The sequence below is a fragment of the Danio rerio genome, chromosome 4 (genome assembly GCF_049306965.1).
Source record: "Danio rerio strain Tuebingen ecotype United States chromosome 4, GRCz12tu, whole genome shotgun sequence".
Taxonomy (NCBI): domain Eukaryota; kingdom Metazoa; phylum Chordata; class Actinopteri; order Cypriniformes; family Danionidae; genus Danio; species Danio rerio.
Window position 1 is genome coordinate 60,615,671 of NC_133179.1, and position 18,021 is coordinate 60,633,691.

General features: G+C 40.3%; 1 protein-coding gene and 1 long non-coding RNA gene across 3 annotated transcripts in view; both read left to right on the forward strand.

Moving 5' to 3' along the window:
- LOC141381937 (uncharacterized) overlaps positions 1 to 18,021 on the forward strand; it is a 152,710-nt gene that overhangs the window by 7,899 nt on the left and 126,790 nt on the right. The window lies entirely within an intron of this gene.
- LOC137491051 (uncharacterized) lies at positions 1,844 to 18,015 on the forward strand. 2 transcript variants are annotated; one of them, XR_011011023.2, is made up of 4 exons: positions 1,844 to 1,873; positions 2,739 to 2,888; positions 12,027 to 13,519; positions 14,926 to 18,015. XR_011011023.2 is itself a non-coding variant. In XM_068220119.2 (3 exons), exons 2-3 carry the CDS (start codon positions 2,804 to 2,806, stop codon positions 12,569 to 12,571), a joined length of 630 nt encoding a protein of 209 aa, XP_068076220.1. In that variant the 5' UTR covers positions 1,844 to 1,873; positions 2,739 to 2,803; the 3' UTR covers positions 12,572 to 14,340. The 2 variants fall into 2 exon arrangements, 1 of the variants encoding a protein (XP_068076220.1); XM_068220119.2 differs by lacking the exon at positions 14,926 to 18,015 and having other exon boundaries at positions 12,027 to 14,340.

The following is an 18,021-nucleotide window of genomic DNA, read 5'->3' on the forward strand; positions in this document are numbered from 1 at the left end:
AAGTTGGTTTAAAAACAACATTAATTGGATCCTTTGCTTGTTTGATGATGCAGGAAACATTCTTTCGTGAACCATTTATAACCTACCACTATTTTCCAACTCCTCCTAATGAATTTAATAAAGTTGTTAGGCAATATCACCCGGTTTAGCTCACCTAGTTAAAAGTCACTGTACATTTAACTGTAAATTTGCTTTTAGAAGGTGTTAGTCTGTTAGATAAGAAACGTAACAATAGCTTTGTGCGTCAAATTTTCCAATGTAAAAGGAAAATTTCGTCTAGAGGAAAGTTTTACTGGAGGTCTTTGGGTAAGGATATAGACTGGAATAGAACCTGGCTTTTACCTGGGAAATATTGCATTTCCAACAAGGTAAAAGAAATGCATTTTAAAATTTTCCATAAAATCTACCCTGTAACATTTAGTATTTACAGTTTTTTGGACATCGACAGCTCCTGTTCTTTCTGCAAACAAGCAGAGAAAACACTACTACAGGGGTGGCCAACCCTGTTCCTGGAGAGCCACCTTCCTGCAGATTTCAGTTGCTACCCATATCAAACACACCTGAACCAATTAATTAGGACCTGAACACCACGTGATAATTACAGGCAGGTGTGTTAGATATGGGTTGCAACAGAAATCTGCAGGAAGGTGGCTCACTACTACATGTTTATTGATTGTCCAATATCCAAGCATTTTTGGTCACTTCTAAATTCTCATATATCTGCTTCTGCCAATGCTGTGAATTGCTTTAATCTAAAAGACTTTAAAAGGCCCAAAAGCTAAATATCTGGAACGCATCATACTTTTTTTTTATCTTATATGGCAAATTTTTCATTCACAAACAGAAATTCACAAATAATTACCCATCCTTTGTTTATTTTAGAATAGAATTTAACTTCCTCCTAAAATCACTTTATATTATTAAGAATAATACAAAAAAAAAAATCTAAGACTCCTGAAATATTATGCAGATGTATTTAAAGAAGATGCTCAATTTTGCTTTTCTTACGGTTATTTGGTTAAGTGTCATTGTAATTTCATTCATTTAATTTTGTTTGTTTAATTTAGTAATTTTAGTATTAGTATTATTAGTCTAAATCTATTAATATTTTTCCCTTTCTGTCTAATGGTATTATTTGTATTTGTATGTGATTTTAGATATTTTTTCTTATGACTATGTAAATTATTGCTCTATTTAAAGATCTGTCTGACTTTGTTATGATGTTCTTGTATTGTCAGTTCAAGCATTAATTGTAAAAAAAAGTGAATCAACTGGAGAAAGGTTTGTTTTAAAGCTTTTACACAGATATAAAGGGATTGATTAAAGTTTCAGGTTTTTCATCCAATGATGTACCTGCTGTTGACAATATTATTTTAACCCTTTATACAACGTAATACTATTTTACTCAAAGTAAAGAGAACTATTGAACAACGTACGTGTATTAAGTGTCTTAATGAAGGTTTAATTGATTAAATAACATAATTTCACTTCATTCTAAGTATACATCACTTTATATTAGAAATGGAGTACTAGTTTTAATCAGCTCATTTGTGGCTGTTGTTTCTTGCTCGGACTTACTGGATTTATTTTTGTTAATTACTCTGAAACTGTTGAAGAGAAGTTATTTTGTTTCTATTCATAGTTTAATTTATTTTAAACAGAACATTTTTATTGCTTTGTTAATTTTTAACAGGACAAAATGCCCAAACGCAGAGAAAAACTATATATAATAAGTCATGACTCATGACTAAGAGTAAGTGGCAAAAAAGTAAAAAAAAAAAAAAAGACTTTTATTTTTTATTTTTTTATTTTGGCGTGACTTGTGACGTCATAAGCCTGCGCCGCTCTCGCGCTGTGATTCAACTGGAGAAAGGTTTGTTTTAAAGCGTTTAGCCTTATATAAAGCGATTGATTAAAGTTTCAGTGTTTTCATTCAATGCTAAATTATGTACCTGTTGACAATATTATTTTAACCCTTATACAAAGTAGTACTATTTACTAAAACTTACAGTAATGAGGTCTATTTTTTGAATAAAGATAGGATAAACTTTTTGTTCCGGAGAGGAAATTTGTCTTGTGCAAAAAAGTGCTATAAACAGACAATAAGATAAATAAAACAAACAAAACAATTAAGAAGATACTTGAATAAAGTAAAAGTGTGTAATAAGTGTTTTAATGAAAGTTTAATTGATTGAATAGCACAATGTCATTCCATTATAAATATACATCACTATATAATAGAGCTAAAGTTGGTTTTATATTCGCACATTCAGACTTTTTCCTTAATAATATAATTTCATAAAAGTATTATTTGCAAACTCTTTATTTGGAAAAGTAGTGAAATCATATTAGCAGCCAATGACTATCAAAGTACAACATTGTTTACAGTCAAATAAACAGTGTTAATGTTGTTTTCAAGTCACACTTGCATGCTAATTCCAATCGAAAATTCAAAGTAACATAGTAAACAATATAGAGACTTCTAAATGAACGAATGAATGTGCGAATATAAAACCAACTTTACCTCTATCACTATATATAAGAAATTGAGTACTAGTTTTAGTCAGCTGATCAGTGGCTATTGTTTCTTGATCAGACTTACCTGATTTCTGTTTGTTAATGACTCTCATATAAAGAAACTGTTGAAGCAAGTGTTGAAGAGAAGTTATTTTGTTTCTGTTCATTGTTTTATTTATTTTAAACAGAACATTTTTTATTGTTTTGTTCATTTTAACCAGGATAAAGTGTCCAAACGCAGAGAAAAACTTCTGCTGAAGCGACTGATCTCCACACTGTTATAAAGATGGCGTTTATTAAAGAGGAGAGTGAAGATGTGAAGATTGAAGAAACATTCACAGTCAAACAGGAAGATCTGCAGGAACAAACAGGTTGGATATCTTAATGATATATACTGATTTTCACTCTCAAAGACCAACTCAGTCATTTCATCCTCATTCAGATTAATAATAAGAATACTAAATTAAATCCATCTTACAGACCTGAGTGTGCTGCCTAGTTCTCTTATATGCACATTAGCACTCATTGAAAGAGGAATGAGTTTATTTCTTGTCACTTGTTCTCATGTTTTTTTATCATTATTTTTATGTATTATTAGTCTCCCATTTTATCTACCTTCTTAAGGTTATTGCTTTTCTAGTTCTCCTTCTGTTTGTAAAGCATGCTTGAGCACTGGCACTATATAAAATAAACAAAAACAGTACATTTAGAGAAGTTTAATTGAGCTGACGATATTTGACCTACAGTATTCTCATAGAAGATATCTGCTATTACAGTGATAATGTTGGCTTAGTACTTTGTACTAATATGTCACTGTGATCACAATTCCCTTTTTTCATCAACTTTATGGGTTTAAACTTTTTTCTAGTAGTTGTTACTAGTTCTCACAGATAGTATCTGAGTTAGAATTAAATCATTATTATAATAACTAATTACCAGGGCTATTGTGTTTAAACAGGGTTTCTGCTGGGCCTTAAAACGTTGTAAATTCCAAAATCCAAATTTCAGGCCTTAAAAAGTATTAAATTTACTGAAATATTGTGTTGTAGGTCTTAAACCTTTTCTTTTTAAAGGTCTTAATTTTTCTTTGTTCATGTTTTCCTACTCAATCTGGCCAAAACCCATACAATCACCAACAATCCATCTCAATACAACTTTAAACTTTTCATTCAAAAAGGTCATTTTAACTCTATTTATCATAAAGGTTTAATTAATCTAACTTGGTGAAACCTGCAGAAACCCTGGTTTAAAATATGTCAAAAATCATGGAAGCCCCCAATTTTAAATATGCTAAATTTGCTAAGTTTGTATTGTTTTGTTTTTGCTATTATTTTTATTTTGTTTTTACCTGAACTGATTGTTCTAGCTGTCCTGTATGGTGACCTTGAGCGTCATGAAAGGGGCCTTTAAATAAAATGCATTTTTATTGTCTGCAAGTTGTTTATTGAGATTAAAATAATATTTAAAAAACAAACAAATTGAAAATGAGATGATAATATATATATATATATATATATATATATATATATATATATATATATATATATATATATATACACACATACACACACACACACACACACACACACACACACACACACACACACACAGAGAGAGACAGTTGAAGTCAGAATTATTAGCCCCCCTGAATTATTAGCGCCCCTGTTTATTTTTTTTCCCCAGTTTCTGTGTAATGGAGGGAAGATTGTTTCAGCACATTTCTTAGCATAATAGTTTTAAAAACTTATTTCTAATAACTGATTTATTTTATATTTGCCATGATGACAGTAAATAATATTTTACTTGATATTTTTCAAGATACTTCTATACAGCTTAAAGTGACATTTAAAGGCTTGACTAAGTTAATAAGGTGAACTAGGCAGGTTAGGGTAATTAGGCAAGTTATTGTATAACGATGGTTTGTTCTGTAGATTGTCGGGAAAAATATTGCTTAAAGGGGCTAATAATTTTGTCCCAAAAATGTGTTTTAAAAAATTAATAATTGCTTTCATTCTAGCCGAAATAAAACAAATAAGACTTTCTCCAGACTAAAAAATATTATCAGACATACTGTGAATATTTCCTTGCTCTGTTAAAAATCATTTTGGTAATATTTAAAAGAGAAAAAAAATTAAAACGGGGCTAGTAATTCTGACTTCAACTGTCTGTGTGTGTGTGTGTATGTGTATATATGTGTGTGTGTATATATATATATATATATATATATATATATATATATATATATATATATATATATATATATATATATATATATAGCAACCTATGTGACTGCTTTGGGAAATAACCATTATTGTAGACATCACAGGATGACTGATTGTGAAGGAACATGTAGTCTGGCACATTTGCTACCCACGACAAGTCAAGATTTAAAAAGAAAAACAAAATTGCATGATCTGATGTAGTGACTAAACGACAGTAAAAATCATGTGATCTGACCAGGGCTTTAGCTGTTGTATTGGAGTCGAAAGAATATATAAAGTAGAATGTTCTTTTAACAGTGCCGATATGTTTAAGTTTGTCCTTTTGCAAAATGTTTGTCATTTCTTTTCTGCAAATGAGACTTTTTTAAAATCTGCTTGATTCTTTAAAAACCAAAAGCAGTCCCCGTCAATTGGTGTTTTTTTTTTCCATAAGATACACCTTTGTGACTGTTTTATTTTATGTGTATAGTCTTTAATGTGCTTTCAAATAATTTTATTCTTTTCAAAGCAGCACACAGATGCAAATTTATCCTTGAAAACGTGGCATGAGAGCAATGCATGTGCAATCAATTCCTGATCCTTTGCACACATTTTTAAAACAAAAGACAAGATAATTTAATTACTTTCAATGTGCTAAATATTTGTTAAAGGATTATTTAAAAAAAGCTTATACACTTATTTAAACTGTAAAACTGTCGGCGCCATCATATCTTATCAGTTACATTCCCGCATAAAACCATACTTTCTAGCGTGAAAATGTTGCTCACTTATTGTCAAATTTGTTTAACAATGAGAGATCAAGTTGCATGTGATGTGGATTTGCTTCACTTAATTATCCAGTGTGTCCATATGTCTAAAATATCCTGAAGCAGCAATACTGTTTTGTATTGTCGCATAACATTCACGCTTTTTTTAAAGAAAAAAATATATATCTTGCAACATTAATGCACGTCAGTAACTCGCCAGTAACTTTTTAAAATATGTTTCAGTGCTTCATTGCCAATTAACCCAGCATATAAGCACACGCGGAGCAAGCAGACGCCATCCTTTTTAAGCTGAAGAGACTTTGCTAACAACTAAGGGACAGTCATTATGGCGATGGTAAATAGCATTTTCGTTCCCCTCCTCGGGAAACGAGGGTTACTTTAGTAACCTGAGCGTTCCCCTTCGGATGGGGAACTCCAATGCTATTAGTGGATTTGATTTTAGGAAAATCCACAAATTGGGAGAACTATGGAAAACGCCATAATGACTGCACCTTACCAACGCCTCCGATGAGAGGATAGTCAAGCAAGCGTGACACACCCACATCATGGGAGGCACGGTCCTCCAACGTGTCCCTGGCCCTAACTTATCCCACTTCAACGGAAGTTTTATGGATTTAGGTATATTTTTTGGAAGTTGCGAGCGTCTAGATAATTCTAGGAAGAATTCTGAGGGAGAAAAGATGGCAAGATTACATATGGACTAGCCCTAAGAAGGGGGAGTGCGCATAAAGAAGGTGGTTAGCGGAGAGGGAAGACACGGGTCCACCCGAGAGGGGGGACTGAACCGTGGCAGAATAAGCATCTGGGATCACCTAGTGGGGATCTTGCATAGCAGGCACCTATACCCAAAACGCAGGCTGACCAACGGGCAGGCCTACAACTTAGTGGGCCAGCAAGTGACTCCTCCGCTGAGTCAGTGCTGGGGGCCATTGAGGAATCGGTTCATAGTGGAATTTGGCCCGAATTCCAGGCACGAGTCACTGACCGAAAATGCCTCCAGGTCCTCGACCCTCTAATGGAGGCCAACGCGACCAGCAGAGCTGTCTTCAGGGACAGAATCTTAAAGATACTGATTTGAGTGGCTCAAAGGGATCTGTGCGCAAGCTCGTGAGAACGAGGGTGAGATCCCAAGAGGGCATGAGAGGGGGGGGTTGAATTAATTCGCCTAGCGCCTCTGAGGAACTGGATGATGAGGTTATGCTTTCCCACGGTGCCGCCAGCTACCGCATAATGATGAGCAGAGATGGCAGCCACGTAAACCTTGAGAGTGGAGGGCGACAGCCTGCTCTCCAGCTTCTCTTGAAGGAAAGAGAGCACAACACTAATCTGGCAGGTTCGGGGGTCTTCTCTGCGAGAGACACACCATTCAGTGAATAGACTCCACTTCAGGGCGTAGGCGCGCCTCGTGGAGGGGGCTCTAGCCTGAGTGATGGTATCAACCACCGCACTTGGTAAGTATTCCTCGCCTTGAATAGTAACTGCGCGAGCAGGCTTACTGGGGGAAACCCATACTTGCGCATGCCCCGAGGCCAGCTGTGGGCCAGTGCATCCGTGCCGAGAGAGCCCTTGGTGAGGGAAAAGAACAACTGGCAATGAGTGTAGACCGTGACCCACCGCTCTTTTTTGTAAGATGAATTACGGGCTGTAAAACCCAATCTCCATCCCGGCTGGAGGGACTGGCTCGATTGCACCCTTTGCCAGGAGGGCAGCAATCTCCTCTCGCAAGACAGGGCGGACAGGGGGCTGACCCTGGTGAAATACACACCCGTGAACTTGGGGGGCCGTTTTGCGGACTGGATCGCATAACCGAGTCTGATTGTGCATATGAGCCACCGCGAGCGGCTGGCTCGCGCTAACCAGGCAGGCAGAGCCTCCGCTAATGGAGTCATCGCTACATTCGCTGACGTACCAGCGGTGGGGCAGCACGGAGTGGGTGTGCTGATCCGGGCAGTGCGAGGGTCCCGCGGAAGAGCTGGAAACCGTCTCCCCAGCGCTCGTGAGCCACTGGCGAAGCATGTAGAACCTACGAGCTGAAAGGCAGCGTGTCCCGGACTGGCAAGGTTCATGCTGTCACATCCGGGGAAGGGGAAAAGTGCTCTTCCATTGATGTTTTCGTGGCACTAAAAAGTACCGTTGGAATAGGGGCCCCGCGGGGAAAGAGCAAGTTTCCTCTTCTCCGGATGGCCTGTCTCAGGGACGCTTCGCGGTCCGTTTACCGGACTTAACAGCACCCTGAGCAGGGGGGGGCTGCCGGCTTTTGAGGTGCTCGACGCACCCGCTTCGCCGGAGCCGCTTCGCTCCTCAGCGAGGAGCAGCGGAGGTGGATGGCTCGGCGGGTGGATCGGGCTTACGGTCCCGCCGATAGATGACATTGCCCATTTCATCCGACTGCTCTCTCACCGCCTTGAATTCCTGGGTGAACTCACCGACGGTGTTGCCGAACAGGCCAGCCTGGGCTATGGGCGAGTCAAGAAAGTGAACTTTGTCGACATCGCGCATATCGGCCAGGTTTAGCCAGAGGTGGACATCATCCTCCCCGGCGCACACGCGGCGGACTTAGTAGTCCGAAGAGCATAGTCGGTCGCGGTTAGACCCGCCCTCGTGCAGCTCGGATAGCGCCTGCGCTTGGTAGCGCTGTTAGGTGGCCATCGCGTGCAAGGCGGAAGCAGCCTGGCCCGCAGCCTTGTAAGCTCTGGCTCCGAGAGGGCAGATAACCTATAGGCTTTGGACGGGAGACGGGGCGGACCCCGCCATGTAGGGGCGCCACGCGGGCAATGATTGACCTCGATAGCGCGCTCCACTGACGGGATCGCCTCATACCCCCTGGCAGCTCCACCGTCAAGAGCGGTGAGGGCGGAGGGGCATGCAGCGCGGGCAGAGAAAGGTGCCCTCCAAGACTGCGTGAGCCTACTGTGCACCTCCGGGAAGAAGGGGACGAGAGGCTTAGAGGGCTTCACCTTCTGTTCCTCTACATAACACCCATCTAGTCGGCCAGGCCGCGGAGCTGGGGGATGAACCATCTCTAACCCCACGGCCGAAGCAGCCAGGGAAAGCACGACTAACATGTCCGCTTCAGGATCCGTCTTGGCGGCACTTGCCTGTCCGGAGGGGGTGAGTGGGTCTGGATCTTCGTCAGACAGTGTAAGCCCACCCCCTGATACCGCAGAGGACATCTGATCTCTGGTGTCAGTGAGCTTCAGCGCTACCATCTGATTAGATGGATCACTCCCAGTGCACAAAGCTTGGATGGAGCGCTTGGAGGAGCGGTAGGTCCGTGAGCCCTTGGGCGGCGAATTATCTCCCGCTGAGACCCTCAGATCTGCCCTAGCGCCAGCTACAAAGCAGGAGGCAACTGGGGTGGTTCGCTCTCTGATGAAAGCTAGCCGCGATTTTAGCTGCGCAACGGTCATGGCATCGCAGTGACGACATGAACCGCTTGCGAGCACCACATTAACATGCTGGACCCCCAAACATGTAATGCAGTTATCGTGTCCATCATCTGGAGCCAGGAAACCCCCGCAACCAGAAACGCACAGTCGGAGCGCCATCCTGAAAAGGACGTGCTGCACGACTGTGTTGCTCTTTTAGGAAAAATGCAACTATATGCACCGCTCTTAGAGGACCGGACCCAAAGAACGCCAGGCAAGGGAGAATCCCAGCTCGACCGTCTGCCACCGCATATACACACTCTGGATCGGGAGACACTTGTTTGCTCAGAAGTCGCTGTAGACAGCAAGAGGAACCCTCATCGACTCGATCAGAAAAGTCTCTGAAGCGAAAAGGATGGCGTCTGCTTGCTCCACGTGTGCTTATGTGCTGGGTTAATTGGCAATGATGCACACCTGCGCAAGCTTACGCTGCCATTTCATTGGCCCGTTCAATACTCTTTAAGACAAGCGGCTTTTGAACCGAATCCTCCCAATTCGTGGATTTTCCTAAAATCAAATCCACTAATAGCATTGGAGTTCCCCACCCGAAGGAGAACTGTGTTTTCTGGACTCCTTAAGCGGTGGACTTCTACATTCTGATTGCTTGCCGCCGAACCACGTCATAGCTCATTACCATAAAGCTCACTTGATTTCAAATCTCCTCGACGTCCACACCGGCAAAGACGTGCCACTCCTCGCTGCTTATCACTGCCGGCTCTCATTGAAAATAAATGTCTTCCGGCTACATTGACGCTCTCGCCGCTTTCGGTGTGAATGTACAGTTAGTCACATACCTGTCTGATGGCTCATTATTAGGCCCACACAGAATCTGCGCACACAGAATTCCGCAGATTTTGCTGCAGAAATCTACAGATTTTTAGCCCATCATTAATTGTTTATTTGCTTGAGAAAATGTGTGTAAATCTATATTTATTCAGCTTTTAAATTAAAACAGTAATATTATTGACTAATATGAAAATGTTCATTTGATTTAAATACAATGCATTTAAAAAAAAAAATGCAAATGATTTCAGGCCAGCAGATTCATCAGATTTGAAAACGGGGAAAAATAATACTGATAATAATAGTACAAGGAGAAAACAAAACAAAATTAATAAAAGGAGAATTTGGGCAAAAAAACCCCAAAAACTTTTGCTTCTTACCCACGGAGCGGAGGGGTCAAGGGAAATGAGTGGAGAATGGCGAATGTGGAGGTGTGGATGTGAAGATTGAGTGCGTTGACGAACCCAGCCGGTGAGTCGGCAGCTGACTCCATGCCAGCGAGATAAATCGGTAATTTGATTGTGTTCAGGACACACTGCGCTGAAATGTGTACACGTTAATGGACCAAACTAAGTATTGTAACGATCGTCATTAGAATTTTCCTTATTATTATATGAGTGACGTCTGATTGGGTTACTACTGTCAGCTGATACAACGTTATTTAGAGTGCCTTGGATGGGTTTCTCGCTCTCTCTCTCATTCATTCCTTATCACGCAGTCAGCATGCAGGTGATTCCGGGTCACTGAGAGGTCATGCTGACTGAGTGTGTGTGTGTGTGTGTGTGTGTGTGTGTGTTGAGAGCGCACTGCGTACTTGTTGCTTTGAGTCCGTTTTTTGTAGCTCAATATGTGTTTTCGTGCTGCGTGGTCTTGCTCTGAGGTAGTGGCAGTGTTCTTTGAAGTTGATCACGGCATCGAAAGTGCGAGTATGTTTTTGATGCGGACGTTGAAGCGGCAACATTTATGAATGGAAGAGTTTATGAGTTTGGCGGAGGTTGTATTTGCGATGCATGGTGAACGTATTATGCGCTCGGGTTTGTTTGTGGAGTGAGGCGCGGGTTTATTTTGTTTTTTGGCGCTCGAGTTGCCTATTTGTTTGGGGTTGTTTCTTTCCTTTTGTTTGAATGTTTGATCACTATCGTGATCGGAATTTGTGTTGCAGTTTTCTGGGCCCAGTAGCATCGACGGGTGATCGGGTAAGCAAATGTTACTTTTTTGATTTATATTGTTTTGTTTAACTTGTAAATGTGTATGTATGTCCAGAAGATTAAATTGAGATGGTAGAGTAACCATATGAATGTGCATTGAGTTCACGATTGCTTCAACGTGCACAAATGGAAAATCTACTTTAGCGTATACGAATTGAGAGACATTTCAGAGTGCATTGATTACCCGATTACTTCAGCATGCACAAATGGAAAATCTACTTTAGCGTATACGAACTGGGAGACATTTCAAGTGCATTGATTACCCGATTACTTCAGCATGCACAAATGGAAAATCTACCTTAGCGTATACGAACTGAGAGACATTTCAGAGTGCATTAATTACCCGATTACTTCAGCGTGCACAAATGGAAAATCTACTTTAGCGTATACGAACTGAGAAACATTTCAGAGTGCATTAATTACCCGATTACTTCAGTGTGCACAAATGGAAAATCTACTTTAGCGTATACGAACTAAGAGACATCAAGTGCATTGAATGTGCAATTGATTCAGCGTGCACAAATGGACTGAGTTCTATAAGTTCTTGAATGTGTGATTGATTTGATTTGAACTTGAATTATTATGTTTGTGGGAATTTGATTAATATTGATTGTTGTATATTTAGAAGTGGTTTATTTGATTTATTTCTTTATGGTTGGTTGATGTATCACCCGTTGATGGTTTTGTTTGTAAAAGGTAATTAATAGGTATTGTGCCTGGGCCTGGAAATTTAAGTTTGTTTGGTTTATGGATTTACTTACAATGTGTTGAAGTTAAAGTTTGTTCTTTTCGTTTTCTTCTTTATTAACTCATTGATCTGTTGTATGATTGAATATCTGATTTGGTTTTATTAAATCATGCATCTGTTGAAACTTAAATTTTCATTTAATTGAATTATTTAAGAAACTGTAGTGGGGTTTTTCAACCCCTGGCGCCCAACCCACTTTATTAGCCAAATACCGCTACAGTATGATCTGATTCATTTTACATTTAATGTGCATGAAAATTACAGCGTGTGTAGCCAATGTGTCTTTACACGTTTCAGCTGTTGATGAGAGTTTTTAAGACTTGGTGAAAAATAATGTTTTTTTTTTATTTCAGACCTATTTGAAGAGTATGAGGGGAGTAAAGAGGAGGAACATCATATCAAAATTGAGGAAAAATCTAATTTACAGACTGATGGTATTTTGAAAAGGAGAGACAAGAATCGTTTCACATGCACTCAGTGTGAGAATAGTTTTAACAGCTCATCACACCTTAATATACACATGAGGATCCACACTGGAGAGAAACCATTCACATGCACTCAGTGTGGGAAGAGTTTCAGCCAATCATCAAACCTTAATCAACACATGAGGATCCACGCAGGAGAGAAACCATTCAGATGCACTCAGTGTGGGAAGAGTTTCAGCTGCTCATCATACCTTAATCAACACATGAGGATCCACACTGGAGAGAAACCATTCATATGCACTCAGTGTGGGAAGAGTTTTAACTGCTTATCACACCTTAATAAACACATGAGGATCCACACTGGAGAGAAACCGTTCACATGCACTCAATGCGGGAAGAGTTTTAGCCAATCGTCATCCCTTAATCACCACATGAGGATTCACACTGGAGAGAAACTATTCACTTGCACTTAAGCAGTGGTCACACTGGACTTTTCTCCCCATAGACTTCTATTCATACGCACAAGAATGCGTCAGACTGAAAACGCAAGTTTGTGCATCAAGTTTCGCAGTTCACTCCATTGCAAAGTTCAAGCTTGATGAACTCTGACCTTCAAAATTGCATCACTTGACTGTGTGAGACCAATCGAAGATAAAAACATGACCTCTCTGGACAGAAATGTAAAATATGGACCAACCGCTCACTGTTTTTAATGCGTAATCATGTTTTTTAATCCCGCCCCTTTGCAAAGCTCCATACAACATAATTTTGAATGCTCAAACTCTAGTGTGACCACAGCTTCGGTGTGGGATGAGTTTCAGAAACTCCTCAGACCTTAATAAACACATGAGGATCCACACTTGGAAACCATTCACATGAACTCAATGTGGGAAGAGTTTCAACAGATCAGCAGACCTTAATGAACACATAAAGATTCATACTGGTGTGAAAGAGTATGTGTGCTTGAGTGTGAGAAGACTTTTCTTACAGCTCCAAAATTGAAACTGCACCAGACAATTCACACTGTTACATGAGGTTTAATCAGTTAACACATCTGAAAACACAAAAGGAGATTCACACTGGAGAGAAACCGTACAGATCTGATGAGTGTCTACAGAGTTTTGCTCACTCGGCGCAGCTTAAGAAACACATAGACAAAAAGTTGCACACATGACATGAATGCAGCAAAACATTTTCTCATGTGCACAGGATGTTTCATGTCTGAATAATGTTTGAAAAGGCTGAGTGACGATATACTGTTTTTTAACACTCCTTCACTGCAGTAGGTGAGGTTGGAAATGTGTTGTGCTCCTCGTGTTTACCTTAAACACAATGATGACGGCTGAGAGAAGAACAGTTTCAAAAACATCTGGCAAACAGCACCTCTGTGGCTTAAAATCTCTTTGCAAGTGATTGTACAGGTGCGGATACATCTGTACTCCACTCTCCAGTGTATTCATGTAGCTAGTGTTGTTTTAGATGATGTTCTCTGTCTGACTGCCTGAATGAGAAACAAATCACTGGGAAGACACCGCACATTAAAGAAGGTGGAGCTCCCGGGCGGTTAGTTAGCAGTATACCAGGGCCTCAAGTTTAGAAAGCCCATTAAATTGTTCTGTGTTGCAGCTTTTGTTAGTTAAGTTTCTTTACTTTTGGGTTCAAGATTCTTTCTAGTTTACTACATTTACTTTTTTGAGTAGAATACAAACTTGATGAATATTTGATGATTTAGGCAAAGCCACAGGTATGAAGTTTTACAATATTAATACACTGTGATGATCTCAACACTTCTGATTGAAGTATGTGGTAAATCCTGATTGGAGTATGTGGAGTATCCTGTTTGGATGCCTGCATTACTCATTAATGGGTATATAAAAGTTGTTATGCTAGCTACTCTAGGACGCTGTGGCCACTCGGGAGTCCTTATGTCAAGACCTGCCATTTCATTGTTTCTTTAATCTTATGGTTTTGTTTTGCATTACTTATATCATGTAGTTAAAGTGTTGTTGTGATTATATCCCGCTTTTGAGGCTCTTTTGGTCTACTTCACTTTGTCAGATAGGTCCTATTTAGGTGATTTCTTGATTGCGAACATGTGTGGTAGTAATCAGGTCTGGGTGTGGCTAGAGAACTTGAAGCCAGTGTGGTAAATTAAATTTTTGTTTTAATAAGAAAAAACATTTTCACATAGGTAGTATTTTGTCTTCCTTTTAATAATAAAAACCTTAATTTAAAAACTGCACAATGTGTTTAATTGTGTTATCTTTGATTTATATTTACATTTGTTTAATGATCTGAAACTGTAGTGTTAGATTTCTGCATTGCATTTTTTACATGCACATTACTAAACCAGAGAACATTTGTCATTTAAAGGTGCAGATTTAAGGCTTTATGCAGATATGTCTCATGTCTGTGAGGCAAATATTCAGAGATTCAGCAGTTTTTTCTGACAGATTTACTAGTCAGGCACCAAATGAAAAACATTCCCTATCTGCTTTAAAAGTTTTACAAAAACATGTTGTTTTGTTGTGATTACGAATATATACAATTAGAAACTGGCCATTTACCGCTTTCAAATTTATGTCTCATCAATATGACCAAAATTGATCTGGGATCAATCATATAAGAATCCGCCTAAATGTGTATGTGTGTAATGAACCCCAGGAGGTTAATATGACAAGATCAATCTAAATATTATCTGCTATGTTTTTACATTTAATGTGCATACAAAATTAAGATTTGTGTAGCCAATGTTTTAGTGCCTTTTCTATTCAGCTTTTGATGAGAGTTTAATGATTTACTAAACACTGAACTTTTTTTATTTCAGACCTAATTAAAGAGTATGAGGAGAGTAAAGAAGAGAAACATCGTGTCAAAATTGAGGACAAAACTCATTTAGGGACTGATGGTATTTTAAAAATGAGAGACAAGAGTTGTTTTATCTGCACTCAGTGTGGAAAGAGTTTGGCAAGCAAAAGCAAACTAAAGATCCAAATAAGAATCCACACTGGGGAGAAACTATTCACTTGCACTCAGTGTGGGAAGAGTTTCATCCACTCTTCACACCTTGATCAACACATGATGATCCACACTGGAGAGAAACCATTTACATGCACTCAGTGTGGGAAGAGTTTCATCTGTTGCGTTTATTACACAGATCCAGGTCAACATCAGTGCTGGTTTAGCATCAACACGTCTGTATCAAACAGCAATATTCTACTTCTATTTTGCTTCTTTGGCAATGTGTCTGTAGGCACGGGTTATACGTTATCGTCCCGCAAATTAAGTATGCCTTGCAGTTAAACAAGGGGCGAAAACGAGGCGCACCTCTCTGCCTTTATGTTGACAAGGAAAAAAGAAGAGGCGCGGTCCTCTTATGAAACGACTGAATCAGCTGGGTATCAATTGTGCAAAGGTGATGCTGTCTGTGTTGTTACAATTGTAATATTTAATAATATCGTGATATTCAAGATTTGTACATTCATACAGCTCTGGATAACTTAAAACAGAGATTAGACCTTCAGAGCGGCATTAATGTGTCCTGAAGTAAAGCGAAACGGCTATAAACTCCAGCAAGATAGAGTGATTATATGCAGAGCCATATACCTTTATCTCTAAATAAAGTATAACTATAGAAACTGTGTTCATCTTAACTGAAAGCTTCATCGTGTTTCCTGACCTCACGCATCACTCACCTGTCAGTCAGCACTCCCAAAGGGTCAAGCAGAAAGTGCACAGCACGGTTACAGAAAAGTTTGCGCTGTTATAATTCACTTACCTTTAGGCTACTGTTTTACACTTAGGCTTAATTCCTGTGCTTCAAACCACAAGTCAAGTAAACATTAAACAAATAAACAACTTATTTCTCTCAAGAAAACCAAAAAGTTGAAAATTCTTCAGAAACACCATCATGTCAACATTGCAGTGAAAAACGTGACAACTTTCCTTACTCTGTGGAGTCGTGACATCTGGTGAACGCCCATCCCTCTCTGTGCAGCCACATTAACAGTGTGAGCAAAGCATCGTATATGCTGTGAAAATCCGGCCGCTTTGACAGCATTTGCAATGTTTCTGCCGTTGTCTATTGTCAAGCGGGGTTACGTTAATTTTGTTTTTGATATTCCTGACACATTCAGACGGTCCCTTACTAAGAGCTCCGTGCGAGCTCTCCCGGCTAAACGCATATTGCAAGGGCATAAATGGAGCAGTGCTCGTGATGTCGAGTGAAAAAAAATTGTTTCCTCACGTTCTTCTTCAACTAGCTCAACTTTTGCAGGCACGCGTGACGTTATTGGAAAGGTACTCACGGGGTGTGTCGCGAATCTCCTTTATCACAATGCGACACAGGATCGTAGATTCGCGATTTCGATTTCATATCGTGTATTATTACATCCCTAGGCGCCATGTCCGAATGATACAGTGACACTGACAAAGCGCTGCATCAGCCTCTTTGCGCCAAAGTTCATGCAGAGTAGCAGTGTCCCTGGCAACCCTAATGGGCACTTTAGACTGCGAGTTTTAAGGCATTTGCGATCAAGGCATTGTCCAAAGCAACTCGGAAAAGCATGTGACCTTCAGATTATAAGACTGACGTGCTGCCTACTGCGCCAACGAGGCAGATTGCAGGAGCTGGGCAGGCTGTGACACACCAGCTTCCATGTCACTGTGCTGCGATGTGGGTCCTAGGAGACAGCTCAGGCCATACAAGCATGTCAGTATGGCAGAGCGGTCTAAGGTGCTGTGTTCCGGTCGCAGTCTCCCCTGGAGGCAATGGTGTGAGTCCCACTTCTGACAAACCCAACTTTTGGCTATGCGTTTAGGCACACGTCTTTAACTCTCTAGCACGACCTGGCATGTCCGAGTGATACAGTTACACTGACAAAGTGCTGCATCAATCTCTTTGCGCCAAAGTTCATGAAGCGTAGCAGTGTCCCTGGGCACTTTAGACTGCAAGTTTTAAGGTGTTTGCGATCAAAGCATTGTCCACAGCAACTCGTAAAAGCATGTGAACAAAACAATGGTCGAGGGCTTTAATGCAAGTGCACTGAAAGGAGATCAAAAGAACTGTCTTGGAATGCCATGTAGTGGAATGTCCTGGGATGCAGTTGATTTTTAAGGCAAGAGGATTTGCAGGACTTTTCGTCAAATCCTTGTACTACGTCAAATAATGACATTTGACAGATCCACACAGAACGTTAAGTGATTACGTGTCAGGAATGGGAGCATCTTGTCATCATTGCTTCAGACTCAGGAAATGTTCTTGGAACTTCACGCTGCCTGCCCTCCAGAGAAGCTGTAGCATTTTTTGCTCCCGGGAAGCATGAACCGCATGGAAGGCAATAAAAAAACGCCGCCCTGTCATCTAAGCGCTCCCGCTCCAAAAGGTACCACCCTGCCCCGTGTGAGGCTCAAACTCACAACCTTCAGATTATGAGACTGACACGCTGCCTACTGTGCCAACAATGAGTATTGCAGCAGCTCTGCAAGCTGACACAGCAGCTTCCATTTCACTGTGCTGTGGTGTGGGTCCTAGGAGATAGCTCAGGCAATACAAGCATGTCAGGATGGCCGAGTGGTCTCAGGCGCTGCGTTCAAGCTGAGGAACAATCATCCAAAAAAGAAGGGGAAGAAGGAAAAAATAGGGTGAAGGAAGAAGAGGGGGGAAAAAACGAAGGTAAGGTGCATTCTTAGCTTCCCATACACGCCTTCCTTGACCTGATTTACGTCATGCGTTAGGGATACTGTTCTGTGTTAAAAATGCACATTTTGAGTTACATTGATTTCTATTGCAGGTGCTCACCAACACGGGGGTTCGAATCCAGCTAAAGACGCTTTATTGTTATTTGTTTCTTATTACTCAATAAACTAATAATTTGAATGTATAATGCTCCAAGGTAAATAAAATATGCCTAAGCACTTTGTT

Excerpts from the sequence above, each read along its gene's own strand:
- LOC137491051 (XM_068220119.2), top strand. The coding sequence starts at position 2,804 with ATGGCGTTTATTAAAGAGGAGAGTGAAGATGTGAAGATTGAAGAAACA. Across the intron at positions 2,889-12,026 it reads AGATCTGCAGGAACAAACAG|ACCTATTTGAAGAGTATGAG; the intron begins GTTGGATATCTT and ends TTTTTATTTCAG.